At 64.0% G+C, this 25,442-nt stretch overlaps 4 protein-coding genes across 15 annotated transcripts in view; 2 read left to right on the forward strand and 2 right to left on the reverse strand.

The window, feature by feature from the left end:
• The first annotated feature begins 546 nt into the window (after positions 1–546).
• On the forward strand, positions 547–10,099 carry PEAR1 (platelet endothelial aggregation receptor 1). 2 transcript variants are annotated; one of them, XM_014260851.2, is made up of 22 exons: positions 547–678; positions 2,329–2,421; positions 2,512–2,616; positions 3,048–3,148; positions 3,250–3,342; positions 3,793–4,039; positions 4,122–4,236; positions 4,312–4,448; positions 4,872–5,084; positions 5,455–5,629; positions 6,089–6,209; positions 6,282–6,445; positions 6,536–6,638; positions 6,709–6,855; positions 6,933–7,061; positions 7,262–7,390; positions 7,467–7,682; positions 7,757–7,866; positions 7,958–8,069; positions 8,244–8,303; positions 8,667–8,852; positions 9,198–10,098. In XM_014260851.2, the coding sequence occupies exons 2-22, from the start codon at positions 2,330–2,332 to the stop codon at positions 9,347–9,349; spliced, it is 2,907 nt and encodes a 968-aa protein (XP_014116326.2). In that variant the 5' UTR covers positions 547–678; position 2,329; the 3' UTR covers positions 9,350–10,098. The 2 variants fall into 2 exon arrangements, with proteins under 2 accessions (XP_014116326.2, XP_087924727.1); XM_088068601.1 differs by having other exon boundaries at positions 4,122–4,448; positions 9,198–10,099.
• A 1,108-nt stretch (positions 10,100–11,207) lies between these two features.
• DCST1 (DC-STAMP domain containing 1) lies at positions 11,208–14,471 on the reverse strand. The gene is made up of 15 exons (XM_088068653.1): positions 14,441–14,471; positions 14,289–14,363; positions 14,072–14,200; positions 13,852–13,991; positions 13,590–13,767; positions 13,322–13,465; positions 13,103–13,224; positions 12,872–13,026; positions 12,598–12,697; positions 12,422–12,517; positions 12,221–12,347; positions 11,998–12,114; positions 11,766–11,908; positions 11,557–11,670; positions 11,208–11,453 (listed from the first exon to the last, which is right to left on the reverse strand). The coding sequence occupies exons 1-15, from the start codon at positions 14,454–14,456 to the stop codon at positions 11,208–11,210; spliced, it is 1,902 nt and encodes a 633-aa protein (XP_087924779.1). The 5' UTR covers positions 14,457–14,471.
• A 429-nt stretch (positions 14,472–14,900) lies between these two features.
• DCST2 (DC-STAMP domain containing 2) lies at positions 14,901–19,817 on the reverse strand. The gene is made up of 15 exons (XM_088068470.1): positions 19,656–19,817; positions 17,942–18,323; positions 17,671–17,852; positions 17,462–17,552; positions 17,171–17,368; positions 17,004–17,069; positions 16,693–16,906; positions 16,465–16,622; positions 16,219–16,383; positions 15,971–16,138; positions 15,774–15,874; positions 15,559–15,689; positions 15,337–15,452; positions 15,169–15,262; positions 14,901–15,093 (listed from the first exon to the last, which is right to left on the reverse strand). The coding sequence occupies exons 1-15, from the start codon at positions 19,815–19,817 to the stop codon at positions 14,901–14,903; spliced, it is 2,421 nt and encodes an 806-aa protein (XP_087924596.1).
• A 64-nt stretch (positions 19,818–19,881) lies between these two features.
• The window catches only part of ADAM15 (ADAM metallopeptidase domain 15), an 8,990-nt gene continuing 3,429 nt past the window's right edge, over positions 19,882–25,442 (forward strand). For 7 of the 11 annotated variants that reach the window (XM_088068608.1, XM_088068610.1, XM_088068609.1 and 4 more), the window contains exons 1-19: positions 19,882–19,946; positions 20,732–20,835; positions 21,420–21,496; positions 21,765–21,843; positions 21,950–22,026; positions 22,119–22,287; positions 22,358–22,420; positions 22,822–22,890; positions 22,989–23,158; positions 23,233–23,317; positions 23,385–23,533; positions 23,612–23,789; positions 23,940–24,032; positions 24,112–24,307; positions 24,377–24,485; positions 24,558–24,708; positions 24,777–24,854; positions 24,937–25,048; positions 25,142–25,280. In XM_088068608.1, coding sequence (XP_087924734.1) covers positions 19,883–19,946; positions 20,732–20,835; positions 21,420–21,496; positions 21,765–21,843; positions 21,950–22,026; positions 22,119–22,287; positions 22,358–22,420; positions 22,822–22,890; positions 22,989–23,158; positions 23,233–23,317; positions 23,385–23,533; positions 23,612–23,789; positions 23,940–24,032; positions 24,112–24,307; positions 24,377–24,485; positions 24,558–24,708; positions 24,777–24,854; positions 24,937–25,048; positions 25,142–25,280 — 2,162 coding nt within the window. In that variant the 5' untranslated portion in view covers position 19,882. The remainder of the gene's footprint in view (positions 19,947–20,731; positions 20,836–21,419; positions 21,497–21,764; positions 21,844–21,949; positions 22,027–22,118; positions 22,288–22,357; positions 22,421–22,821; positions 22,891–22,988; positions 23,159–23,232; positions 23,318–23,384; positions 23,534–23,611; positions 23,790–23,939; positions 24,033–24,111; positions 24,308–24,376; positions 24,486–24,557; positions 24,709–24,776; positions 24,855–24,936; positions 25,049–25,141; positions 25,281–25,442) is intronic. The other 4 variants (XM_088068613.1, XM_014260850.2, XM_014260849.2 and 1 more) reach the window with 1 other exon arrangement.

Raw genomic sequence — 25,442 nt, forward strand, 5'->3', positions numbered from 1 at the left:
TCCTGAGATGTGGAAATCCTGCGCGCCCAGGACGCAGGGACACGGTGTGCCCAGAACGTGGTGGGGATGTGTGCCTGACATTCGGGGATGCAGGGAGGATGACTTCCCGGGATCCCAGGATGTAGGGATGCTGTGCCTGGAACGTTGGGATGCAGGGGTGGTGTGTGCCCAGGATGTTGGGCACCAACGCTCGGCTCTGCTCTGCTGCCAGCAGATGCTGCCCTGAAGCCGAAGGACACCCTGGTCCCCACATCCCCTCAGCACAGAGCAGCTGCCTCTTGGTCAGGGGGGTCCCTTGGCTTGCCCCAGCCCTGCAGGACAAGCCGGGTCAGGCCCTGCACCCATGGGTGCCACAGAGCCCTGGGGAAGGGGACACCCTCCAGCACCAGGATATCCCCACAGACCCCTCCCCATCCAGTGTGAGCGGTCCCGGCGGTGCTGCTATGCCAAAACCTGCTGGTTTCTGGACAGAAGAGGGAAAAAAAAAATATTAAAAAAAAAATAATTAAGGTTTTTTTTATTTTTTTCCCTTTTCCGTAGTTGACTCCACGTCCAAACTTCCTGAGAGCAGTTCCAGCCCTCCCTCCGCTTCCGACGGCCGCGCTGCGCCATCCCGGCCAGGCCAGCCCCGTGTCGGGGCCGCTGCGCCCTGACCCTGCCACCGCGGCCCCCGGCCAGGTGAGTGCCACCGCCCCCCGCCCGGGGCACGCTGCTGCGCCCAGGGCTGGGCTGGACGGGTTGCGCCGTGCCCTGCTGGGTGATGTCGGAGGGGACGGTCCCCAGAGCCGTGAGGGGCAGGGGATGGGGCAGGTTCCAAGGTGAGGGGACAGCGGATGGGGCGTGGGACGGTGCCGCGACACCCCGCGGTGACCCCAATGCTGCCCCTGACTCTGCCTCTGTCCCTTTCCCTGTCCCCGACTCTCACCCGTGTCCCCCTCGCCCTCACCCAGCCCCATCCCTGCGGGTCCGCGGAGGAAACGCGTCAGCCCCCGGGCTGTGGCAGAGGAAGCGCCGGGGCAGAGATAGCGGCTCTGGGGGGGCCCCGCACCGTGTCCCCCGCAGGGACAGGGCAGGGCAGCGCCCTGGTCTCCTGCCCTCACCCCACGCGCTCCTTTCAGCCCCATCACCAGTGGGATGCTTCTCATCCCGCCCTGGGGGCTCTCAGGGGCACCGGTGGCGAGGGGAGCGTGGGTCTTGGGGTGTCTCTTTGCGGTTGTAGCAACCTTGGGGGGGCTTTTTCTCGCGGCTGAGCCCCACAGCGAGGAGCAGATGGGACTCGCCGGCACGTTCTGATGACTCCTTGCTTTTCCTGCCAGCATCTCCCCATGGTTCCTGTTTTTCCCAGGAATGCTGGGACCCCCCTGGTCCCCCCACACGGCTGCAGCAGGGGATGAGGCTGGGGATGAGTGGGGCACTGGCGAGAACTTGGGGTTCCCCTGACTGCCCCCCTCGGCAGGGTCCATGGGAAGGAATTTTGGCAGTGGAGGAGCAATTAATTCCTCACTGCCGGGAGCTGAAGGGAAATGGGGGAAAACTTTCCCACTAACAGTTTTTCCACCCAAAACCGGATGCTCTGGCCCCAAAACGCAGCGCGGGCTCTGGTGAAGGGGGAGGATGAGCCCGGGGAGCTGCCGGGGCAGCACCTTTGGGGGCTCCTATGGCTGCAGCAGCGAGGAAGCCCCGGTAAATCCAGCTGTGCTGACCAGGAAACCTCTGTTTCCTCCTTGGCACACGGCAGTCCTGCCCTGGAACGCTCATCCCGGTAAACAGCACGCCCGGCACGGGGGGCTCGGGGTTCGCCGGCCCTCCCACCCTGGCCTCCGGCTGGCAGAGCTCCTAGAGCCGCCCCGGCAGAGCCGGACCCTCTCTGGGTTGAGCAAGAAGCTGCTGGATCCAGGAAACACCACTGGGAATAAACACGGATCGGGTTGAAGCGGGGCCGTGCGGCTCCGTGCCAGGGGCTGGAGGAGCCGTGCCGAGCCCCGCCCCGGCACCCCCCGTTCCCAGCTCTGGCAGCATCCCCCCCTTGCCACGGGGTCTGGCAGGACAGGTCGGGGTGACGCCCTGGATGTGCCCCGGGGCGTCTCAGGGTGCCGGGATGAGGCTGCGTGGGGCCACCCGTGCTGCTGAGCGGCCGTGCCTCAGTTTCCCCTTGGCTCAGGCCAGCGCTCGGGGAGCGGCGGGGCCGGGCGCGGGGCTGTTTCTGTGGATGGAGGAATGCGAAGCCAGCCCTGCAGGGAGGTCGGATCCGGAGCCGGGGCCGGGGGCGGTGGGTGGGGAGCGGGAATGTGCGGAGGCACGGGGTGAAGCTGTGCTCCCTCCGTGCAGGATGCTGCTGCGGGCCGCGGTGCTGGCGGTGCACGCCGGGCTCCTGGCTGCCCTCCGGCCCGGAGACCCTAATGTCTGCAGCTACTGGGAGAGGTAGGACTGGGGGGACAGGGGAGAGAGGGGCGGGGGCAGCGGTGTGGTCTCCCAGCACCTGCAGTCACCCCACATTTCCCCCACCCGCAGCTTCACGGCGCCGGTGAAGGAGTCGTACACCAAAGCTCACGTCGTGTCCTCCAGCGAGCCCTGTCCCGGGGGGCTGGGGCTCCCCCTGCCCTGCCCGCAGCAGAGGTGGGTGCACCCCCAGCTCCTCAGAGCCCCTCGGGGACCGCAGGGTGTCCCCAGGGCCGTGTCCCACTGCAGGGTGTCCCCAAGCTCATGGAGGAGCAGTCCCACCCCAGAGGGTCTTCAAGGCTGTGAGGGGCTGGAGGGGAATGTGGGTGGGACAAGGACAGTGGGGGGGCTGGAGGGGGGCTGTGCCCAAGGCTGGGGGAGGGGCTGGGGGAGGGTTGCCCCACGGCCAGGTAGGTTGAAGGGGGGCAGTGCCAGGGGGCCATGGGGAGCTGAAGGAGGGTTATCCCAGCACAGGGTGTCCCCAAGGGCCTGGGAGGACTGGAGGGGGGCTGTGACCAAGGCCAGGGGGGCTGGGAGGGCTGTCCCGGTGCGGGGTGTCCCCAAGGCCGAGGGGGACAGGACGGTCACCGTCCCCCCTGGTGGCACAGGGTCGTGTACCGCACCGAGTACCGCCAGACCATCCGCACCGACTACCGGCGGCGCTACCAGTGCTGCCAGGGCTACTACGAGAGCCGGGACTCCTGTGTCCGTGAGTGGGGCAGGGGGTCGGGGCGGCCCTGGGGCTGTGTCCCACGCGGGGTGTCCCCAGAGCCGCCTGAGGACGCTCTGTGCTTGGCCGTGTCCCCCCAGCCCACTGCAGCCAGGAGTGTGTCCACGGCCGCTGCGTCGCTCCCGAGCTGTGCCAGTGCGAGCCGGGCTGGCGCGGCCCCAGCTGCTCCAGCGGTGAGGGGTGGGGGGAGATGGGGGGAGATGGGGCTGGGGACCCCCAGCCGGGGCTGGCAGATGGGGCAGTGGGTTTCCCTGGAGAGCTGAGCTGCCGTGGTGGGACACCCAAGAGGTTAACGGGGATGGGGATGGAGACTCTGGGGATGGAGATCTGGACAGACGTGAGATGGGGAGGAAGAGGGGATGGGAGCAGGGATTGGATGGGGATGGATGGGAATGGGGTGAGAGTAGAGGTGTGATGAGGATGGGAATGTGGATGAAGATAGGGAGGGGACAGGATGGGAATGGACACAGGATGAGGATGGGCTGGGGAAGAATGGATGGCGGGATGAGATGGGGACAATGGGGATGGGTGGAGGGTTGCCAGTGACATGGGCAGGAATGAGGCAGGGTGGGATGGGACGGCACAGGATGGAATAGGAAGCACCGCTGCTGTCCCCCATGCAGAGTGTGATGAGCAGTCATGGGGGCCTGACTGTGCACAGCGCTGCCCCTGCCACCATGGGGCCCCTTGTGACCCCCTGACCGGGGTCTGCTCCTGTCCCCCCGGCTTCATCGACCCCCTGTGCCGCCAGCCGTGTCCACCTGGCACCTACGGGCAGGGCTGTCACCTGTCCTGTCCCTGCCACCAGCAGGCCCCCTGCAACGCCTCCACTGGCGCCTGCCTCTGCCCACCAGGGCTGAGCGGCCCCCTGTGAGTTGGGACCCCTCACTCTGTGCCCTCCCCTCCTCTGGCAGCCCCAGGCAGGGTCCTGCTCACCCCTCACCCCCCACAGCTGCAAGGTGCCATGCCCTGAGGGGATGTCCTGTACCACCCCCTGTCCCTGCCAGAACGGGGGAATCTGCCACCCCTCCAGCACCAGCACCTGCGTCTGCCCCCACGGCTGGATGGTAGGTGGACCCTGCCCCCCTCCAAACGTGGTCTCTGCCTCAGTTTCCCCTGCTGACCCTGGTGCTCCTTTGCAGGGGGAGATCTGCTCCGTGCCGTGCCCCCCTGGGCGCTTTGGCCCTGGCTGCCAGGGCGAGTGTCGCTGCCACAACGGGGGCCACTGTGACCCCCATGGGGGACAGTGCCAGTGTGCCCCTGGCTTCATTGGAGAGCAGTGAGAGGGGAACTGGGCACGGGGTGGGGGAAAAGGAATTTGGGGATGGGAGTCTGAGGTGTTGGGGGGATGAGTGGGACCTGGATTGTGGGGGCAGGGATGTGGGGGCACTGGGAGCTGGGAGGGGCTGGGGATACGAAAGGATGGAGGGGAGGGGAATGAGGGGCTGGGAGAATGGGGATACAGGGGATTGGAAAGCCAAGGGGATGGGGGCAGGGGGAGGGGACACTTGGGGACAGGGCAGTCTGGAGTGGGGGTCTGGGTGGAAATGGAGGTGCACAGGAGGGGGCATCCAGGGACAGGGCACAGGGGTACCACAGATGGTGCCCATGACTCGATGGCCTCAGCCTGGGGCTAGGGGGGATCCCAGGGGCCATCTCAGCTCTTGGTGGGGCTGTGTCACCACCTCTGCCCCCCATGCAGGTGTCAGGAGAGGTGCCCAGTGGGGCGCTACGGGCAGGACTGCCAGGAGAGCTGTGACTGTGCCAATGGGGGCCAGTGCTTCCACGTGGATGGGGGCTGCCTGTGCGAGGCCGGATTCCAGGGCAGCCGCTGCGAGGAGCGGCACTGCCTGCCTGGCCTCTATGGCCTCCACTGCGAGAGCCGCTGCCTCTGCCACCCCCAGCACAGCCAGAGGTACAACCCCCATCCCACCCCAGCGTTCCCATCCCACCCCAGCGTTCCCATCCCACCCCAGCGTTCCCATCCCACCCCAGTGTCCCCATCCCACCCTCCTCCCACCATCCTCACCTTTTCCACCGTACTCACCTTCTCCCATCATCCTCACCTCCCCCACCATCCTCATCTTCCTCTGCACCAACCTCATCCTCCCCTACATCCTTTCCCCCTGCACCCTCATCCAGCCAGCCAGGCTTTGGCTGCAGGACCAGGAACACTTTAATCCCCACCTGGGCCAGCTGCTCTGCTCCCCTAGCTGCAAAGCCCCTTCCCAGCACGGCCCGTTCCCTGTGCTGGGAGCACTGGGGTTCTGAGCATGCACTCCCAGCTGCCACCCGATGCTTGGGGAGTGTGTTTGCCTCCCTGGCTGGGCTGGGCTCTACTGCAATGAGAGCTGCTCCCCTGGCTACTTTGGGCCTGGGTGCCTGCAGAGCTGCCTGTGCCTCCATGGGGGGGTTTGTGATGGGACCACCGGCCACTGCCACTGCCCCCCTGGCTACACGGTGAGGAGCATGGGGGGTGCGGGGTCCTGGGGCAGCTGGGGGGAGAGTGGGGTCTGGGTGGTGCTGGAGGGATCGTGGGGGTTCTGGATGGTTCTGGGGGTGTCTGGATGCTTTGGAGGCTGGGCAAACATGGGGTCTGGGCATCTCTGGGGGAAACATGTGAGTCTGGGTGTCCTCAGGGATGGGTTGGGGGTCTGGGTATCTCTGAGGGCAGTTTCAGGGTCTGGGCGTCCTTTGGGGAGACAGAGCATGTGGGCATCCTTGGGGGGAAACGGGGAATATGAGCAACCCTGGGGAGAACTTGGGGTTCCCGTGGGAGAATGGGGGTTTTGGGGTTGTCCACTTTCCCTACAGCACCAGGTCACCAAGAGAAGGCGGGCGGTCCCCAGACATGTGGGTCCTTTCCCCAGCCCTGGGCAGGGGTCCCGTCTGTCCTGAATTCTTGGTCCCCACACGCAGGATGAGCACTGCTCCTCCCTGTGTCCCTCCAACACCTTTGGCATGAACTGCTCGGGGCTCTGCTCCTGCCAGCATGCCCTCGCCTGCTCCCCACTCGACGGCTCCTGCTTCTGCAAGGAAGGTGGGTGCACACCGGGCTCTGGGGTCCCTGTCCCCATCCCCGCCCCCACCCCACTGTCCCCTCATCCCGCAGGCTGGCACGGACCTGACTGCTCCATGCCGTGTCCTGCTGGTACTTGGGGTCTCAGCTGCAACCGGAGCTGTGACTGCGCCCATGGGGCGTCCTGCGACCCCCAGAGCGGGACCTGCCGCTGTCCCCCGGGCTGGCAGGGCCCTCGCTGCCTGCAGCCCTGCCCGGTGAGTCCTTCTGGCCTCTGGTGGTACTGCTGGGACTGGGGCTCGGTGCCAGTGCCCTGTGCTGACTCCCAGCCTGTCCCCATGCTGCAGAACGGGACATTTGGGGCAGGCTGCAGGGAGCGCTGCGCCTGTGCCCACGCTGACAGCTGTGACCCAGTGACAGGAGAGTGCCACTGCCTGCCCGGCTGGACAGGTAAAGGGGACACACCGGGAGGACCCCGCTGTGCCCTCAGCCATCATCTTCATCCCTCACCTTCCCGCAGGGCTGCAGTGCAAGCAGGGCTGTCCCCACGGCTCCTGGGGCAGGGGATGCCACATGTCCTGCTCCTGCCGCAATGGGGGCTCCTGCTCCCCCCAGGACGGATCCTGCACCTGCGCCCCGGGGTACCGCGGCCCCACCTGCCAGCGCAGTGAGTCAGCACCCCCCAAAATTCCAGGCTGCTCCTTAAGGCCTGAGCTGAGGCCAAGCTCGTTCCTCTCTCCCCAGCCTGTCCCGCCGGCCGCTATGGCAAGCGCTGCTCCCTGAGCTGCTCCTGCGCCAATGGCTCCTCCTGCCACCCCACCAATGGCTCCTGCCTCTGCGCCCCGGGCTGGCGCGGCCCCCGCTGCTCCCAGCGTGAGTGGGCTCAGGGGGACCCTTGATTCAGATGGGGGGTCTGGAGGGAGCAGGGGAGAGAACTGCCCGTGGCCACCTGGGCGACTCCTACGCAGTTCTAGCCTGGGCAGTACGGAGCCATACGTGGACCTGCATGGTCCCGACCAGCTTGTGGCTGGATGGTCCCAGTCTGGGGCTATATGGCACCTCTGTGTCCCCAGCCTGCACCCCCGGCACCTTTGGGCTCCAGTGTGACCAGCTCTGCCGCTGTCCCCGCAATGCCACCTGTGACCCCACCAATGGCACGTGTCCCTGCGCCCCAGGCACGACTGGGCCCCACTGTGAGGCTGGTGAGTGGGGGCAGAGCGGGGGCTCCCTGGGTTCCCTTCCCCACCCTAAGGACTGACACTCCTCCCCACCCCATAGGGAATCCTGACCTGCCCTACACCATCGAGCCAGCCCCCCCTGCAGCCTACAGCCCCCTGGGCATGGTGCTGAGCCTGGTGGCCCTGGTGCTATTGCTGGTGGTCGTGGTGGTCACAACCCTGTGCTACCATCGCTGGCAGAAGGGGAAGGAGCGGCGGCACCTGGCCGTGGCCTACAGAGCAGGACAGACGGACACCTCTGACTACATGGTGCCAGGTGAGCCTGGTGTGGTGATGTGGCCCCCGCCCCGCTGGCCCTCTTGATGACCACGCTGACTCCTTTCCCTCCAGATGTACCCCCAAGCCACCACGCACACTACTACTCCAACCCCAGCTACCACACGCTGTCCCAGTGCCCGCTGCCCTCCCGCGGCCCCCAGGACAGAGCCAGCTCCCTCAAGGTACGGCAGGGACAGCGCAGTGTTGCAGGGGGCAGCACGGCACCACTGCCACCACCTTGGAGACCAACCCCATCCCCTTTTTGGGCTCCAGATGTCTGGCACCCAGCTCTTCCCTAGCATGGAGAGACCCTACAGCTCTGAAGGCAATGCCACGCTGCCTCCTGACTGGAAGCACCTCGGGGCATCGGCCCTGGGCCCCAGGGGTAAGGAGGGGGCAGCTCCGGTGTGGATCCTGGCCTGAGTGGTGTGGGGTGGGCACCTGAGTCCCCTCCCTGCTCAGGATCCCCTGGGAAGGCGCTGGGATGGGGTGGGTGGAGAACTTTAATGCTGGGGAGGAAGATGAAGCAGAGGGAACCCCAAAGCTGCCCTCTTAACAGGCAGGCAGCTGGACCGGAGCTACACCTACAGCCATGGCCTGAGGAAGTGTGACAGCAAAGGTAGGAGTGGGATGGAGAGCATAGGGAAGAGATGGGGATAGGATGGGGATAGGGAAGGGATAAGGATGGGATGGGGAAGGGATAAGCTGCGCCTGGGGCAGGTGTGGGAAAAGGGTTGGGGATGGGGATGGAGTTGGGGATAGGATTGGGATGAGATGGGATGTGGAAGGGACAGAGATGGGGCTGGGATGGGGAAGAGGCAGGGGTGGGATGGGGATGGGTTGGAACAGGACTGGATTAGGGTGGGGAAGGAACAGGGATGGGATAGGAAAGGGATGGGGCTGGGACTTGCCCGAGACACAGCCAGACACAACCACCCCTGTGCTCCCTGCCGCGTGGGATCCCCGACTGCTTCTCCCCCAGAGCACCCCTGGGAGGGGCTGGGGGCCAGCACCAGCTCCCTGGCCAGCGAGAACCCCTACGCCACCATCAAGGAGCTGCCCCCTGCCACCACCAAGGCCCACGAGGGCAGCTACATGGAGATGAAATCCCCTGTCCAGCGGGAGATGTCCTATGCTGAGATCGGGCTCCTCGAGGAGCCACAGGAGGGTACGGCTGAGGACCCCTTGGCCCTGGTGGCCCTGCCCTGTGGGGACACAACCCCAGCGATGGGGAGTGCATGGCCTTGGGGAGGAAACAGCTGCGGTGACGGGGGCTGCACGGCCCTGGGGGGACATGGCCCTGGTGACAGGGGCTGCACAACCCTGGGGGGATATGACCCTGGGGACAGGAGCTGTCTGTCCCCAGGGGGACATGGCCCTGGTGACAGGGGCTGTCTGTCCCCAGGGGGACATTGGTGATGGGGGCTGTCTGTCCCCAGTGGGACATGGGTGACAGGGGCTGTCTGTTCCTGGGGGGAACGTGTCCCCTTGCATACTTCTGTTGTCCCCACAGAGGGTTGTCCTGAAGGGCCCGAAGGTCCCCCCACCAGAGACCCCCCCAGCCACTACGACTCCCCCAAGAACAGCCACATCCCCAGTCACTACGATGTGCCACCTGCCCGCCACTACCCCCCGTCCCCGCCGCTGCGCAGGAAGGACCGCTGAGGGACCCTGCGGACGAGGGACCAGCCACGAGGGCACGGAGGATCCCTGCGGAGACTGGAGTACCCCGGGACTGTCACTGTCCCTGAGCACGGGCCCGCAGGTGGTGAATAAACGGAGTTTGGTGTGGAGTGTGGGTGCTGTGTGTGACTGCCTGCGGCCGAGCCCCTGCTGAGGGAACCGCACGGCACTGGCACCATGGTGGGAGCGAGGGGGACACCAGGGGGGTCCCTGGCGCGCTGTGGGCACCCCCAGCTCCGTGCTGGGTCACTGCTGCCCCCAGGGTGTGCACGAGGAGGGAACCCAAAAGCTTTTGGGTCCTGCTCACAGTATGGCAGTGCCCATTGTGCACCGTGGCAGGGAACAGAGCTCGTGCAGCACAGGGAAAGAACAGGGGTGGAATGAGATGAGCTTTAAGGTCCCTTCCAGCCCAAACCATTCCATGATTTTCTGTGATTCTACCTTTGGAATGACTTCAGCCCTTGGGCTTGAAGCAGGTTTCTTTCCCAGAAGTGTAATAATGAGACACCAATGGGCTCTGGGAAATTTAGCTTGACAAATAAATGCTCTGAGTAACAGGACAAGATGTGCTCTTGGAGAATTAAACCTGTGGTTTAGCAGGCTGTGAAGATGACATTGCAGAATGCATCAGCGTTAGACACCTTGTGATTAAAGGAACAAGGGACATGTGGAATATTAAACCTCACCAGTGGGGAATGCTGCATCCTCAATGCTGTTACTTCCACAGAGGAAGCCCAAGCCAACGTGAACAAAAGTTCTGAGCAAACACTGGGGTTGTTCTGGTGATACAACCGGTGGACTGATTTGGTGGAGGGAGTCCTGAACCATGGATTGTCTTGCTGTTGTAGCCCCTGGGGCTCACGGGGTGGGGAAATGGCTGATGCAAATACGAGCGATGATGCCAGTGGGATTTATATTCTTAAGGATTGGCGTTGCTATTGGTCACCGTAGAATTCCTCATTTGCTCTCTTCTCTCTCATCTCTTCCTTCTGTTCACTACATGGCAATCACCAAGCTGGAAGAATTCCCGGGAAGGAGATTTAACCGGCTCTGAGCCACGGGGGGGTGGTGTTGTCCCAGAACAGGTTCTTTCACCCAGTGTGCCAAGAGGCCAATCCACACACGGGGCGAGGTATTTGATTTATTTACTGCTCTGTGCAGAGAGCAGGGCTGGGCAACCTCTCTGGAGACAACAGTGTGAGACTGAAAGATTAAGTGTGAGTGCCACAAACATTCGGCAGCTGGGAAAGGCAGGAGGGGCTTGGCCAAGGCGGGTCTGTGTCTCTGACCGAGAGGAAAGGGAGAGTTTATGAGTGTGGTGGTGAAATCTCAGATCGGCCCGGCCACAGCTCAGGGGCTTTAAAAGACTCAGCTCGGGGGAAAAGGGAGATCCCAGCACCGGAGCACAGCCAGGACAGAGTGACCACACCACTGGATCCAAGGGTGGGCAGAGCTCAGCCCCTCCACATCCCTGCCCATCCCTTGTGGTGCCATCCACCCCTCCATGTCCCTGTTCCCAGGCATGGGATGCCCCCATCTCCCTCCCCACAGTGCACTCAAACCTGTGCCTGTCCCCACAGCCCCTCAGCGCCCCCATCTCTGTTTCTGTCGTGCCCCCAGCCCTGGGAGGGAAGTGCCAGGCAGGGCAGGGGCAGCTCCACGTGCGCTGTGTGACAGAGACCTCAGCGGTACTGCTGGGGACAGGACCCCCATCCTCCCCATCTCCAGCCCCCCACCTCCATCCTCCAGCGCACCTTCAGCGTTCCCCCGGCAGACACAACCCCCCAGATCCCGCTTCACGCCGTGCACGGGGGTTTGAAACATTTATTACCGAGTACCTTCATCCCGCGTATCCCTGCTCCTCCTCATCCTCACTGCTCTCCTGGACGAGGTCGGGGTCCGCAGGGCTGCAGGCCAGGCAGGTGCCCCCCTCCAGCTTCCAGCACGACTCGCAGTACAAGGCGCCGCAGTCGGGATTGGGGCAGGGCTGGTGCTGGGGGGTCTCGGGGGTCCCGCACAAGGTGCAGCTCTGGCGCAGGCAGCGGCGCAGGCAGGGCCAGCGCCGGCGACACCACAGCCACGTCCCCTGAGGCGAGCACGGGCCGCTGTGGGGCTCGGCCAGAAGGGCTGTGGGGTCCAGGAGCGGTGGGTACCCCCACCCGGCACCCCGTGTCCGTGTCCCCACTCACCAGCGTGGGTGGCTGCCGAACCTGCCGGGCTACGCGCCCGCGCTGCAGGAGCAAGAAATTCTGTCTCTGCCGCAGCAGCCTGTTGTACAGGAACAGCACCCGAGCCTTCTCCCTCTGTGCCGGCAGAGACCGTGAGCGGTGGGTGGCTGGAGACCAAAACCCAGCCCAGAAGCCACCCCCAGGCCGTGCCCAGCCCTCGGAGCGCTCACCTTGGGGAAGTAGAAGGCGGCGATGGCGCGGCGCAGGCGGAACGGGTAGACCTGGGCCAGGCAGAGCAGGGCCAGCGCGCCCAGGGGCAGGCAGGTGTTCAGGTACTGCTGCCTCGTCATCCCGGTGGGCTGCGGCAGGCAGGCTGGGGACACGGCACCGCTGTGAGCCCCCTGAGGCAGCCCCCGGCCGGGTGTGGGGCTGGGGGAGGTCCCAACCCTGGCAGGGTCTTACCGAGATTCGAGGTCTCCACTTCGGTGTCGAAGGAGGCGTTGAGGGCCCCGATGGTGCCGCGCAGCAGCTCCGCCATCAGGGATGTGCCCATCACGTTCACGGACAAGTGGTGGCTGGCTGTGGGATGGGAGGATGGGGAGGCTGAGGAGGGGTGGGAGGGCTGAGGGCGTCCCTGCATTGCATGGTGGGAGCATGGGCCGGCACTCCAGGGCCACGAGCTCACTTTGGTAGGAATACTCGATAAAGGAATGATGCTGGATGATGCTGAGAATGCTGAAGATGAAGTGGTCCAGGCCACAGACAAAGAGGAGGAAGAGCAGGACTGGGATGTACCTGAGCAGCTCCAGCACCTGCAGGGAGCAGGGGAGCTGTCACTGCCTGCTGTCCCCGACTCTGACACCCCTGGTTACCCCCAGCCCCTCACCATGTGCTGCAGCTCAGGCCGCTGCAGGGCCGGTTTGCACGGGAAAATAAAAGACGAGATCTCCTCCCGGAGCAGGGGCAGCAGCGTCGGCTTGTTCTGGGTGGGGGGCAGAGGGTGTCTCAGTGCAGCTCCTGGGACACCCAGGGCTGCCCCGCACCCCTTTCCTCCTGCCCAACCTGCTCCCTACGCCGGGCATCGATTTGGCGGAAATAGGTGGTGATGTAGCAGTTGTCGAAGCCGAGGTTGTGAAGGTATTGATGGGTGTAGAGGAAAGCCCTGGTGAGAGAGGATAGCTCTGGGGTGAAGGAGGCACTGGCTGCAACCCCCAGGACCCCTCCCTTGTCTTCATGTCCCCCCCTAGACCTGCTGCCAAAGAAGGCCCCCACCCCTCTGTGCCCCACAGCTGGCACAGGGGTGTCACCCCCACCCCCTGACCATCGCAAGGCTCACGAGAAGAAGACGAAGAGGAAGGTGAAGGACAGCAGCAGGCGGAAGAAGGAGACAGCCAGGCCCAGGCGGGCGCCTTCCCTCTGCAGCTGCGAGGTCACCTCCTGCCGCAGCTGCTCCGCTATCTCAGTGCCCACCAGCATCTTATGGTGCTCCTCCTGCGGCAGAGGGGCCATGGGGCAGGGCAGGAGCTGGCCATGGGCACAGGCACCCACAGGATGCCCAGGCACTCACCTGGTAGGAAATGCTGGCGCTGAACTCCTGTCTGAGGCTGTTGACAGAGCTGTTCACCTGGTCGTACATCTTCCCAAAGTTCCCATCCACAGGGATCCTGTTCTCGCACCAGCGGCTCATGACTGCGGAGATGGAAACAGCTGTGGCTGCTGTGCCAGGGGCTGCAGGGGCAGAACTGGATCTGCCCCTCCAAGGGAGCACAGGGTCAGGGTCACCTACGTTTGACCGAGTGGCAGAGGAACCCAAACTGCATGGGCAGGCAGATGAGGTGGCTGACGAGGGGCACGGTCACTTTTTCTTTGCATTTCTTGTACATGTTCTGGAAATGGCCTGTGCAGCGCTGCAGGCCCCTCTTGATCACAGCTGGGTGGATTACAGGAGCCCTCAGCTGCCTGTGCAGCCCCAGCCCCACCGGCCCAGCCCTCAACCGGGGCTCCCTGTGGGGACAGCTCTGGCATCTGGGCCAGTCCCTGTCCACCCCACTCACCTTCACAGCGAAGTTTGGTCTTTGTTTCATAGAGCTCCTGGGTGCTGGGGGCCGGCTGCGTGCCCGTGTCTGGGCGCTGCCGCAGGTCGTAGCCCTCCTCGCTGGCCACCTGCTCGTTCAGCTCCACGAAGGCGCGCGAGATGTTCTGCATCTCAGTGTTGAGGGTCTCTGCGCTCCTCTGCCAGGGCAGGCAGACACAGGCAGAGGCTTGGTCCTGCTCCCCTGGCCCCCCCAGCACCCACTGCCCCAGACCCCTCCTCACCACCAGCTCTTCCATGACTTGGCGCAGGGGGGTTGTCGATGCCTGCCAGAGGTGTTGTGTGTGGTTGACCTGTAGCTCCACCACGCAGTCCATCGAGCGCTTTGTCTCCATCAGGTTGTACCAGAGGTTGGCCCCAGGCCCTGGTGGCAGCAGGGGTGGCTCAGAGCTCACCAGCTCCCAGAACCCCACTGGGGGACTCGGGGATATGGGGGGACCCTACCATTGTAGATGGCAGCAAAGACGAAGGAGACAACATAGAGCCGACCCTCCTTTCCCAGGAACTTGGGGACCATGAGCATGTTGGCACAGCGGAACTGGGGGGATGTGGCCCAGCCCAAGGCAGTCACCACTGTGAAGAGCAGAGAGCTGACCCCGTGGTCCCACAGAGAACCCCCTGGGGCTCCTGACGGTCCCCATCACCTCAGCCCCCTCCTCACCTGTCAGCCCCCAGGTAAGCTTCACCCTCTGTGTCTCTGGCAGGTCCAGAGGCATGATGAGGAGGTGGCAGAGCCCTGCAACACCCAACAATGTGTCCTGAGCTTCCAGCACCACCAGCCCCACGCTGTGCACGGCACCAGGACACACTCACCGAGGCCAAGGAGCATCCCGAAGCCAGCGCCCAGCAGAGCCTTTCTGCCGCGATACTCGTCCGGCTGGCTCCAGAGGAACCGGCTGCACGGGCTGGGCAGGACCGAGACCACCACCCGCTTCAGGACTGGGTGGGGAGGGAGGGAGGTGTCAGCCCTGCTCTCTCCCACTGCCCACAGGCAGCCTGGCTGGGAGGGGAGTGGGAGCAGAGCTCACTTGTGTTGGGGGGTTTCTGAGGATGGCGCGATTCTACCCCAGAATTGATGCCGGTGGGATGCTCCAGTGAAGAGGGAACATGGCTGGGTGTCTGCAGGACCACCACCTCCTGCAGCTCTCTGTCCCTTCTCTCAGCTTGCTCCTTGTGGTCAGAGCTGTGTCTGGCAGTGGGGAGACAAGTGTTGGGGACCAGCATTCCCAGGGCTGGAAGGGAAGGAGGACATTGCCATCCCCACAGGCAGCCCTCACCTGGAGAGCATCCCCTCGCTCTCCTCCTCCTCCAGCTGGTCCTGCAGCAGGGTGGCCGTTCTGGAGGGGAGTCTCTGGCCCTTTATCATGTCCTTGATGCGCTGCAGCAGCTGCCGCCCTCGCTCCTGGCCCCGCAGCACCCGCACAGCACCCAGCCACAGCTCTGGTGTCTCCTCATCACTGGAGTCCCTGCAGGGGCAGAGAGGGCAAGGGTGAACTGCAGCCCCCCAGGCTTGGCTGGGCTCCCAGCACCCCTCTGCTCACATCTCCTCATCCCCAGAGTCCGGGTAGCTCAGGGGGGCCATGCAGACAGAGCAGGTGTTGTTCAGGGCTCTGTAGCACTCGCTGCAATACAACCCTGTGGAAAATGGGCCTGTCAGGGCAAACGTGGGATCCTCTGGGGAGGGGTCCCCAAGCCATGTGGGCTCCTACCTTTGCAGCCAGGCGTGATGCAGGCGCTGAGACCCGGCTGCTCTGCAGTCCCACAGACCAGGCAGTGTTTGTGCTGGATGCCCAAGCAACGAGCGAGGTGGACAAGGAGAGGGAACCTGCAAGCACAGAGCAAATGATCCATGGGGCAGTGTCAAACCCGAGGTCCTTGCCACAGATCCCTGGGGATGATGCTGCCCTTTTCCATCCCCTGGAAGAGCTTACCTGGAGATGAGGATGAGGAAGAACCTGCTTTTCCCAGTGTCAGCCAAGTTCTGGGTGCCAGCTTGGCGCAGGGCAAATATCAGCCATTCCCGCCGTGCCCGGATGATATTGTGGAGGAAGGCCACGCGCTCCTGGCATGGAGGGGATGGCGTGAGGGCAGCTGGTGGCTGAGGGAGTGTAGAGGGACACACACACACACACAGGGGGCTTCTCACCTGCTCACGGGATGGGAAGTAGGCGGCACACACTGCCCGGCGCAGGCGCGCCATGTAGGAACCGAAGATGCAGATGAAGAGCCAGACACCGTACAGGATTCCTGGTGGGAAGAAAACGAGTTATGTAGGTGTGGCACCACCCTATATCCCCTCACCCACCTGAGTCATTGAGGCTGCAGCACCCCCATTCTGCACACCTATGGTGATGTAGGTGCTGTGGTTGGGCTCCACAGGCTCGATGAGGCAGACCTGGGACAGCACTGAGACTTTGCCCTCCTGCAGCGTGTTGAAGGCAGACACCAGATCCTGGAAGATCTCACTGGTGTAGCCCGTCCCGTTGACACTGATGTTCATTGTCGATGGTGCTGTGGGCGAGCGGCTCAGACCTGGGGCCATCCCACAGCCCTGAGCCCCAGCCAGCAGAGCACCCAAGGGTGCTGCTCACCCCTGGCGATGATCTCCGCGCTCAGCTGGTGCCGGAACAGGTCAAGCAGCCAGAAGATGCTGTAGTCAGCCAGGATGATGCTGAGCCCCAGCAGCACGTGCCGCAGGAACCCGAACAGCTGCAGCCCGTACTGGTGTCGCTCCCTCTTTGACAACCACAGCGCACCTGGATGGCCACGGGAGCACCATGAGGTGGCTCAGGGGGCTCAGGGCTGGGCTGGGGGATACCCTGGTGGGCAGAGCTGACCTGGGGGGATGTAGCGGCCCCTCTCCCGCGCCGACAGGGGCAGCACGGTGGGTCTGCCCTCCTCTGCGCACCGCAGGTCCAGCTCCACAAAGCGCCGCGTGATGTAAATGTTGTCAAAGGTGTCGTCCCGCAGGTAGCGGCGCTGGTACCGCATCGCTCTGGGGGCACAGCAGGGAAGGTGAGCACCTGCACGCCAGGGCCCCCATGGGTCACTGGAGCACAACTCACTGGTAGCACAAGTAGAGGATGGCCAAGATGGAGATGTAGGAGAAGAGCTCCAGGACATGGTAATAGGGCTCCATGTGCTGCTGCACAGCCTCCATCATGTCGGCAGACACCTCCCCCAGGCTCTTGCTGGCGTTGAGGTTGACGCTGAAGTGGTGCACAACCGAGATGTTGAACTCAAACTCAGCACGGACACGGTTCAGGGCATCCGTGAGGGCTGCAGAGGTGACAAGAGGTTCCGTGCACTGCAGCGAGAACCAGAGAAGGAGCGCAGAGAAGGACCCCCCACCCCCCCATGGGACTGGGATACTCACGGGCTGTGACACTGATCCGGATGAATTTCTGGATGTACTGAGGGATGGAGCAGAACATGGCAGCAACTGCAGAGAAGGGGATCTCTTCTAGGGCTGGGTCCCCGTGATGGGGACAGATCTGCCCCATCACCCCATTAGCCCCCCGTGGCAGAGGGACAGGCACTCACGAGCACCGGTTACGTGGCAGAGGACCTTGAAGCTGTGGACAACATAGCAGACGTGGAAGAAGAGGGGGAGGGCACGCTCACATCTGTCCTTGGCTTTGTCCATGTAGCGAAAGCAGCTGCTCTGGGGTGACCCCAGCTCACGGTTACAGATGTTACCAGCCCTCGCCAGCCACAGCCAGACGTTGCGCAGGGCTCGGGCTGTGGGCAGGGAGAGGGCATTGGAGATGGGGATGGACTGAAAGGAGGGTGGGGGGTGCTGGGGGTGGGGACACCCCCGGGGACCCCACTCACCAACGTGTCTGGTGGAGTCTATGATGGAGCGGACAAACTTACGGACTCGGTCACCCACCACCTTGGCGTTCTGGCCAAGCTCCTTGATCTTCTTCTGCACATCTGCAGAGAGAGGGGACACCTGAGCGTACCCCAAAGAGTGAGGGTAGCCTGAGGTGTCTGTGGCTCTCCCAGGAAGGGCCTCTCTAGTCCCTGCACTTTCCCCCAGCCCCCAGCTCACTCAGCAGCGGCTCCTTGGCGCGTTGCAGCCGCTCGGCCGTCTGGTTTTGGGCCAGTTCAGCCCCACATGACAGCGCCTTGGCGACCTGGGAGATGTTGTGCAGGAGATTGGTGCCGGGGCCTTGCATGGTCAGGCACAGCACCAGCATCATGATCATCATCTTCCCCTCCTCTGCAAAAACAGGGCAGTCCTGGGGCTCAGCCAGGCGCCGGCATCCCCTGGCACTCCCAGCTCCCAGCGCAAGACCCGTGGCTGCTTACTGGTGAAGAAGTGTGGCAGTGCCAGCAGCACAATCCTCCGTATCTTGGTGGAGAAGGCCATGCCCAGCCCCAGCCCCGCTCCCAGGGTGATGGTAATGCTCAGGCAGTACCAGACATTGTGGCCCTGCACCAGCAGCACCAGAGCCCCATAAATGCTGGCCAGAGCCAGGCCCAGGGTGAGGCCACCGAGGCTGCGGGCGAACTCCTGGGCCTTGTTTGGATCCTCTGGCCTGCGCTTGGTCCCCGGTGACAGAACCCGCTTCTTGCACCGGCTCCTCCAGGCTCTCAGGGCTCTGCCCAGCCGCGAGACCAGCCTCATGCTGAGGTTCCTGCTGGTCCCTCTCCGTGGATAACCACAGACTGAGGGAGCGGTTTCCAACCGCTTGCAGGGGTCCCACCGTTGTCAGTTTCCGTTGCCTTCAGAACACTTCAGCGGTTTCAGTTGCACTCTGCTGCAGTGGGTGCTGCTCACCCTGATGTTCATCTTCCTAGCAGAGAAATTCTGTGTAATTACGTGTCAGTAATTGCAGCTTTAATAAGGCTCAGCTCTTGCAGAGAGAAGAAACTTGAGCCAATCCATCAGTGGGAACCAGAGCCCGTGGAACACTGAACACACAGAGCAGGGACGCTTGGCCACACAACCACGAGATGGAGAGGAACAAAGACGGCCACCAGCCAAAAGGGCAAGGTGGGTAATTGCAGCAAGAGAAGATCATGACCACTGAGTCAAGAAACCCACTGACCCAAAAGGAGAAAACTGAGCATGCAGCCTAATTAGCATGAGAAACAAGAGAATCATTTAACCAATAGAAGAGAAAATACTAATTAATACTAATTAATGAGGAACTGTGTAACTTGCAGAACATGAATGTTTAATACTTGTTTGCTAAAGTGTAGAAATAGTGAACACTTTGCTCACTGGAGGTTGCACTGGGGATTGACCCTGGCACAGAACTGAAAACAAATCAGATCCCTCGGCTCTGGGTGGGATTGGCCTCTTGCACAAACAGGGGAAGGAACCCATTTCAGGACAACATTTTGGTGACCCAGATGGGATGGCCATAAAGCCTTGCTTGGATCATCTTCCTGCACCCAGTAATGGAGAATGGGATGGAGCAGGACTCCTGCGGTGTCTCGGGCTGCGAGCGGTGCTGGAGGGGGGTGGGAGTTTATGTCCTGCAGACCCCAGCCTCCTCCAGGACAGCAGCAAGGAGGGAGCCCCAGCAATGAATGAAGTGGGGTCTGAGGGGTGCATCTGGCAGGGCATTGAAAGGGGGTGTGGGGGAAGTGGGGGGTCTTCTGCGTGTGAACGGGTGAAGGTGGGGCTGTGTGGTGGCTGGGTAATGAGGATGGGGGTCTCTGCTGACTGGGATGATGAAGGTGGGGGTCTCCATTGCATGAGGAGATAAAGGCAGGGGGGTCTGGAGTACAGAATGGTGATGGTGGAGTGTCTCTGCTGTAATGTGGGGGTCTCTTCTGCCCTGGGGGATGGCGGCAGGGGGCTCTGCCCACCGGGGTGGTGAAGATGGGGGTCTTCAGTGTACAGGATGATGAAGGAGGGGTCTCTAGAGCATGAGATGGTGAAGGTGAGTGCCTCTGCTCTCCAGGGAAGTGAAGGTGGGGGTCTCCACTCTAGGGGGTGATGAGGGCAGGGGTCTCGGGATGGGCAGGGGTCCCTCCCGCAGCAGCACCACCGGGCTCTCAGCAGCGGTACCCCGGCCAGCACCAGACCCTCCCGGCGCACAAGGAGCCGCCCCCGCCCCGCCCCGGGCTGGGCGGTGCCGGGGGAGCGGAACGGGGCCACGGGGCCGGCAGGGAAGTTCCGCCCCCGGGCCGGGCCGGGCGGGGTCGGTGCCGGTGGCGGGGCCGGGGCCATGCGCGACGGGAACCGGCGGGGGCGGCCACGGCGGGGCGGCGCGGCCCGGGGGGGCCATGGGGGCCATGGGGCCGCGGCTGCTGCTCGCCGCGGGGCTGCTGCTCGCCGCTGACACCGGCAGCGCTGCAGGTGAGGGGGGAACTGGGGTCCCGAGTGGGGGCGTCGGTGGTGACCGCGGACCGGGGCATCGCGGGGATACCCACGGGGAGCGGCCCGGGAGGACCGGGATGGGATCGGGAGTCGTAGCCTCATCTGGAAGCTTGTTGCCCCCTCCCCAGGATGTCCGGTGTGTCCTCCCGGTACGCTCGGTGCGTCCCCCGGACGCGCGGGCGTCCCTCCCCGGGATGCTCGGGGGTCCCTCCCCGGGATGCTCGGTGCGGTTCTGTCCAGCCGCCGGGACCCGGCGCTCCCCGGGCTGGTGGGGCCGGGGAAGCGGGGTTTGTGTGCCCACTCCAAACCCCCTCCGGTATTCCCCAAAATGGGATTCCATGGGCAGGGGTTCCCCAAAAGCTGTCGGGAGCGGTGGCTCGGAGTCAGCCGAGCCGGGCTCCCAGCCCTGCCCAGTCTCTGTGCTGGTTGTACTGGGCAGCCGGCCGAGGTGATGCAAGGCTTGGCCGAGGAGCCCATCCCGTCCTCCTGCACCCCCCGAACAGGGGGGTTCCCCACGAGCTCTGCTGGGAGCCGTGCCCTTGGCTGCTGTGAAGTCAGTGTGGGGGGTCCCGGTTAATGCTGCCCCCCTGCCCAGGCGGGCAGCAGTGGGTGACGGCAGGGGTCTGTAATGTGACGGGATTCCGATGGGTGACCAGGAGGGTCCAGGGTGCAGGCTGGCAGTCCAGGATGTGATGGGTGACCCTGGGGGTCTGGGATGTGAGGAGTGACGCAGTGCTGACACGGCGGCCCCGGGCCCTGTGCAGGTGGCAGCTCGCAGCAGCACAGTGAAGAATTAGGACACTCCTGGTCTGTGACCCCGTGGGTTCTGTGGGATAACCAGACACTCAGCTTGGCAGAAGCGACCCAGGTGAGCCCCTGCCCACATTCCTGGGGTCCCGTACGTTTGTGACAGTGCCGTGGGGGCTGCCTGCACCCTGCCACCTCCCCCTGCCCTCTTTTCAGTGCAGGACATGCGGTGTGCTGGTGCCACATCCCCGAGGTTCCCAGCACCCAGAGCCCCTGGCGTCCCAGAAGCAGTGGGGAGGGGAGCCCTCAGCAAATCGCCCTTTCCCTCCTGATGCTGGGAGGGACCTTTCTGGGTCGGGGTACCCACCCTGCGCCCCTCCCGGCTGGGGCGGAAGGGCCCAGCCCACCTCGCGGCCGTCGGGAGTCTCTCCAATGTTTCCGCCGCGCTGCACCGGGCAGGAAGAGCGGGGGGAACGGGGTGGGGGCCCCGCTCGGTCCAACCCCCCTTTCCCTACACAATGATCCCGGGAGGGAGGGACGCTTCCTGCGGGGTGGGCAGGGCATCCCTTCCGAACCTCTCCCTCCGGGCACGCGCCAGGGCCAGGCGTGTCCCCGGCCGCCGCGGGGGTCACCGTGCTCCGGGGGGTGCGAGGGCGTGGGGCAGCCTGGGTCAGGGGGTGCCCCCTAAACCGCGGCCTGTGGCAGGGGGGGTTCCCCGCCCGTCTGAGAGTCCTGCTGGAGCTGGAGGGGATGCGGCTGCTGCTGGAGCTGGAGCAAAACTGGTGAGCCCGTAGTTCCGGGAGCGACAGCAGGGCGTGGGATGGAGCTCCTGGAGCCATGCAGGGTGGGGATCCTCCTGGGACCCTGGGCTCTGTCTCTATCCGTGGTGGAGTGGGGGTCCCTTATTCCCTGTCTCCATCCATGGCACAGGTGGGGTGGGGGCTCCGGGGTGCAGGGTGGGAGGTGGCGGGTCCTCCCTTCCTGCCAGGGTGTGCTCAGGACAGGGTGAGCTGGGTGTCCCTGCTGTGGGGTGACACGAGTCTCTGGCAGGGAGCTGGTGCAGGGCACCGGGGCACTGCTCTATTACCTGCCTGACGGCACACGGGTGATCCAGGAGCCCAGTGAGCAGGTACGGGCTCAGGCCTGGCTGTCACCTGTGCTGTCCCCAAGCTGTCCCTGTTCCCCAGGGACACCCCAGCCTGAGGCTGGATCCTGAGCCCCCTTCTCTGCTGCAGGAGCACTGCTGCTATCAGGGGACAGTACAAGGCTTCCCTGGCTCCTGGGCCAACCTCTGTGCCTGCGCTGGACTCAGGTGAGCCCCCGAGCCCAGTGCTCTGTGAGCCCACTCCCACTGTGCTGCTGATGGGACAGGCTCCATGTACCAGCTCCTCTGTCCTTCCCCAGCGGCCGCCTCTGGCTGTCGGACAGCAGGAGCTACACGCTGGAGCCGGACACCAGCCCCCAAGGGCAACATATGGCATCCCACCTTCGAGTGGTCCAGCTGGAGCCACAGAGCTGTGGGCAGGGCCCCCGCCCCAGGGCAGAGACAGCAGAGCCCCTCTGGCCACAGAGGGTAGGTCACCCGGGGGTCTTTCCCCACAGAGTGTCCCTGTCCCAGCACTCTGACCCCTCTCTGTCCCCAGGACAAGCGGGCAGCGGCAGAACAGCGCTTTGTGGAGCTGGTGATGGTGGTGGACCATGCTGCGGTGAGTGCTGGGCGGTGTCCCCAGAAGAGTGTGGGTGCCCTTCCCACAGCCACCCCTCTGAGCCCTTTTTTTTTTTTTTGAAGTAAAACGAAAGAGAAATTTTTATGTGTGTATATGTGTGCAGAGTTAGAATGTTTGTTTTAACAGTAAGTTGTCGATATAAAAATAAAAAGTAAAATGTCCTAAAGTGAGTGTGATATTAAATTATATCCCCATTCGTCCACCTAACCCAAAAATAAGTTTTATATCCTTAAAACTTCATCTAAAAATAAAAGTAAGTAAAAAAAAAACACCAAGTCTGTTATCAAAAACTGTACTTCCTCCCCCCACATCCCAAAGCAAACTTTTAACTACAACACAACCAACAAAAAACAAATCACATTAACTTTCTGTTTCCCCAGTTCCAGAATTACCCCAGCCTACAGCGTGTTCGCACCCGGACCCTGGAAATTGCCAACCAGGTGGATGTGGTGAGTCACCGTGGGCTTTGTCCATCCCAGCCCAGTGCCCGGCCGTGCCCTTGCCGCTGCAGTGCTGGGGGGGCTCTGACCCCTCTGTGCCCCCCCAGTTTTTCCGTCCCCTGGGAGTGCGGGTGGCCCTGCTGGCGGTGGAGGTCTGGAGCGAGGGTGACAAGATCGCGGTGGGCAGCAGCGCCCGGGCCGTGCTGGAGCGGTTCCTGCGCTGGCGTCAGGAGGAGCTGCTGCCCCAGCTGCCCCACGACAACGCCCAGCTCCTGACGTGAGTGGGGGACAGGGTGGGGACAGGGGGATGAGGCCTCAACAGCCCCCCAACCCTCTCTGCTCTCTCCCCAGAGGCGCCCACTTTGTTGATGTCTCAGTAGGGATGTCGACTCAAGCCTCTATGTGTTCCCCCACACGCTCTGGGGGGGTCAGCAAGGTCAGTACCTCTGTCCCCCCACGCCATCCTCCCACCACCTGCCCTCCCTGACCCTCCTGTCCCACAGGACCACTCTGTCAGCATCCTCGTCATGGCCTCCACTGTGGCCCATCAGCTGGGGCACAACCTGGGCATGCGCCACGACAGCGCCGGGCGCCTCTGCGACTGCGGCGACCTCCGGCACGACCGCGGCTGCATCATGGCACCGCCTACGGGGTGAGGGCAGCGGGCAGGCCTTTGGGGGCTGGGGCCAAGCCCCTTCCTCACCTCATGGGCCCCTTCCTGGCTCTGCAGGTTGACACCCGGCTTGAGCTTCAGCAACTGCAGCCGGCAGGACCTGGAGCAGAGCTTGCAGCAGGGCCAGGGTTGGTGCCTCTCCAACGTCCCCGAGCCCCAGCTCCTGACTGGGAGCCCCACCTGTGGGAACCACTTCGTAGAGCTGGGCGAGGAATGCGACTGCGGCCTCAGTGTGGTACGGGGGGGCTCTTGGCAGGCCTAAGGCCCTGAAGCCACCCCATTTCTCCATGGCTCTGCCCAGGGGTGTCTGGGGCTGGCAGGGAGGTTTCCAGCGCCCAGTGGTGGGTGCTGGTGGCACCTGCTGACTGCAGCCCCTCCACTGCAGGAGTGCACCGATCCTTGCTGCAACAGCAGCTCCTGCCAGCTGATGCCAGGGGCCGTGTGTGCCAGCAAGGACACCTGCTGCCAGGACTGCCAGGTGTGTGGGGATGGGCACCCATGCCATGTACCCGTGATCCCCCCATTCACCCAGTTTATGTGACCACGTCCCCCCACAGCTGCGCCATGCTGGACACGTGTGTCGGGAGCTGCTGGGCGAGTGCGACCTGCCCGAGTTCTGTGACGGGGTCTCACCGCGCTGCCCCCCTGACACGTTCCTGCAGGACGGGCAGCCCTGTGCCGGCGGGCGGGCACGCTGCTACAGCGGGGCCTGTGCCACCTACGAGGGGCAGTGCCAGCAGCTGCTGGGGCCAGGTAGAGCAGGGCCAGGCTGGGGTGCTGGGGGCTTGGTAGGATTGCTGAGGGTCTCTGCCCCCACTGCAGGTGCCAGTCCTGTCTCCAGCTCCTGCATGGCTGCTCTGAACACAAGAGGGGACGAACGTGGGCACTGCGGGCAGCTCCCCAACGGCTCCTATGTCACTTGCACCCAGCAGTGAGTGACATTCCCATCCTTCTGCATGTCCTCCCTGCCGTGATCCTTGCCGTGACCCCTCTGTCCCTGCAGGGACACCAGCTGTGGGATGCTGCAGTGCCAGCGCAGCAGCACCCATGGGGAGAGACCAGAAGGGTCCTGCCAGGGGACCCCCCTGCCTGGGGACGAGGATGTGACCGATGCAGCCATGGTGCTGCCTGGCACCACCTGTGGCCCCGAGAAGGTGAGCAGTGAGGCAGCAGGGGAGGGACCGGGAGGGGTCTCCCAGTGCTGACACGCCATCCCCCACAGATGTGCCTCCAGCACCGGTGCCAGGACATCTCCGTGCTGGGTGACCAGCAGTGCCAGAACAAATGCCACGGACACGGGGTGAGCGCGGGGCTGGGGAGCAGATGCTGGCAGTGGGGACCTGCCCCTCAGGGGCTGAGCTCAGTCGGTGTCACCCACCCAGGTGTGCAACAACCACGGGCACTGCCACTGTGAGCGGGGCTGGGCCCCCCCAGCCTGCGACAGCCCTGGAGTAGGGGGCAGCCAGGACAGCGGCCCTGCCGGCCTTGAGCGAGGTGAGGGACAAGGCGAGCGCAGAGAATGGGGCTTTGTGCGGGTGTCGGGGGGGTGATGGGCACGGCGGGGGCTGACGTGCTGCTCTCCCGCAGGGGGAAGCGCCCTGCCCACGGCCCTGCTGCTGAGCGCGCTGCTGGGGCTGGCGCTGGCACTGGGGCTGTGCCGAGCCCGCCGTGCCGGCCTGCACAAGCGCCTCTGCCAGCTTGGCAAGGGCTCGTCCTGCCAGTACAGGTACCAGGGATGGGGGGCGTGTGGGGGGCACATCGGGGGTATGTGGGGGTGTGTAAGTGTTGGCACGCTCGCCTCTGCATGCATGTGCCGAGGCACATCGGTGGCGCATGGGTGCTACGCTCACCTCTGCATGCGTGTGCTGTGACACACGGGTGCCACACC

This window comes from Pseudopodoces humilis, chromosome 31, assembly GCF_049639895.1.
Source record: "Pseudopodoces humilis isolate 2021_Gansu_Grassland_sample_001 chromosome 31, ASM4963989v1, whole genome shotgun sequence".
NCBI lineage: Eukaryota > Metazoa > Chordata > Aves > Passeriformes > Paridae > Pseudopodoces > Pseudopodoces humilis.

What these genes read in the sequence shown, in the direction of transcription:
- PEAR1 (XM_088068601.1), top strand. Translation starts at nt 2,330, where the DNA reads ATGCTGCTGCGGGCCGCGGTGCTGGCGGTGCACGCCGGGCTCCTGGCT. An exon ending in GTCTGCAGCTACTGGGAGAG is followed by an intron (nt 2,422 to 2,511) that starts GTAGGACTGGGG and finishes CCCCACCCGCAG; the next exon opens with CTTCACGGCGCCGGTGAAGG. An exon ending in ACTGCCCCCCTGGCTACACG is followed by an intron (nt 5,630 to 6,088) that starts GTGAGGAGCATG and finishes CCCCACACGCAG; the next exon opens with GATGAGCACTGCTCCTCCCT.
- DCST1 (XM_088068653.1), bottom strand. An exon ending in CCTCTGCCACTCGGTCAAAC is followed by an intron (nt 13,225 to 13,321) that starts GTAGGTGACCCT and finishes CCATCTCCGCAG; the next exon opens with TCATGAGCCGCTGGTGCGAG. An exon ending in TTCCTCTTCGTCTTCTTCTC is followed by an intron (nt 12,698 to 12,871) that starts GTGAGCCTTGCG and finishes CTCTCTCACCAG; the next exon opens with GGCTTTCCTCTACACCCATC.
- DCST2 (XM_088068470.1), bottom strand. Translation starts at nt 19,817, where the DNA reads ATGGCCCCGGCCCCGCCACCGGCACCGACCCCGCCCGGCCCGGCCCGG. An exon ending in CCGGATCAGTGTCACAGCCC is followed by an intron (nt 16,907 to 17,003) that starts GTGAGTATCCCA and finishes TCACCTCTGCAG; the next exon opens with CCCTCACGGATGCCCTGAAC. An exon ending in GGGCCGCTACATCCCCCCAG is followed by an intron (nt 16,384 to 16,464) that starts GTCAGCTCTGCC and finishes GTGGCCATCCAG; the next exon opens with GTGCGCTGTGGTTGTCAAAG.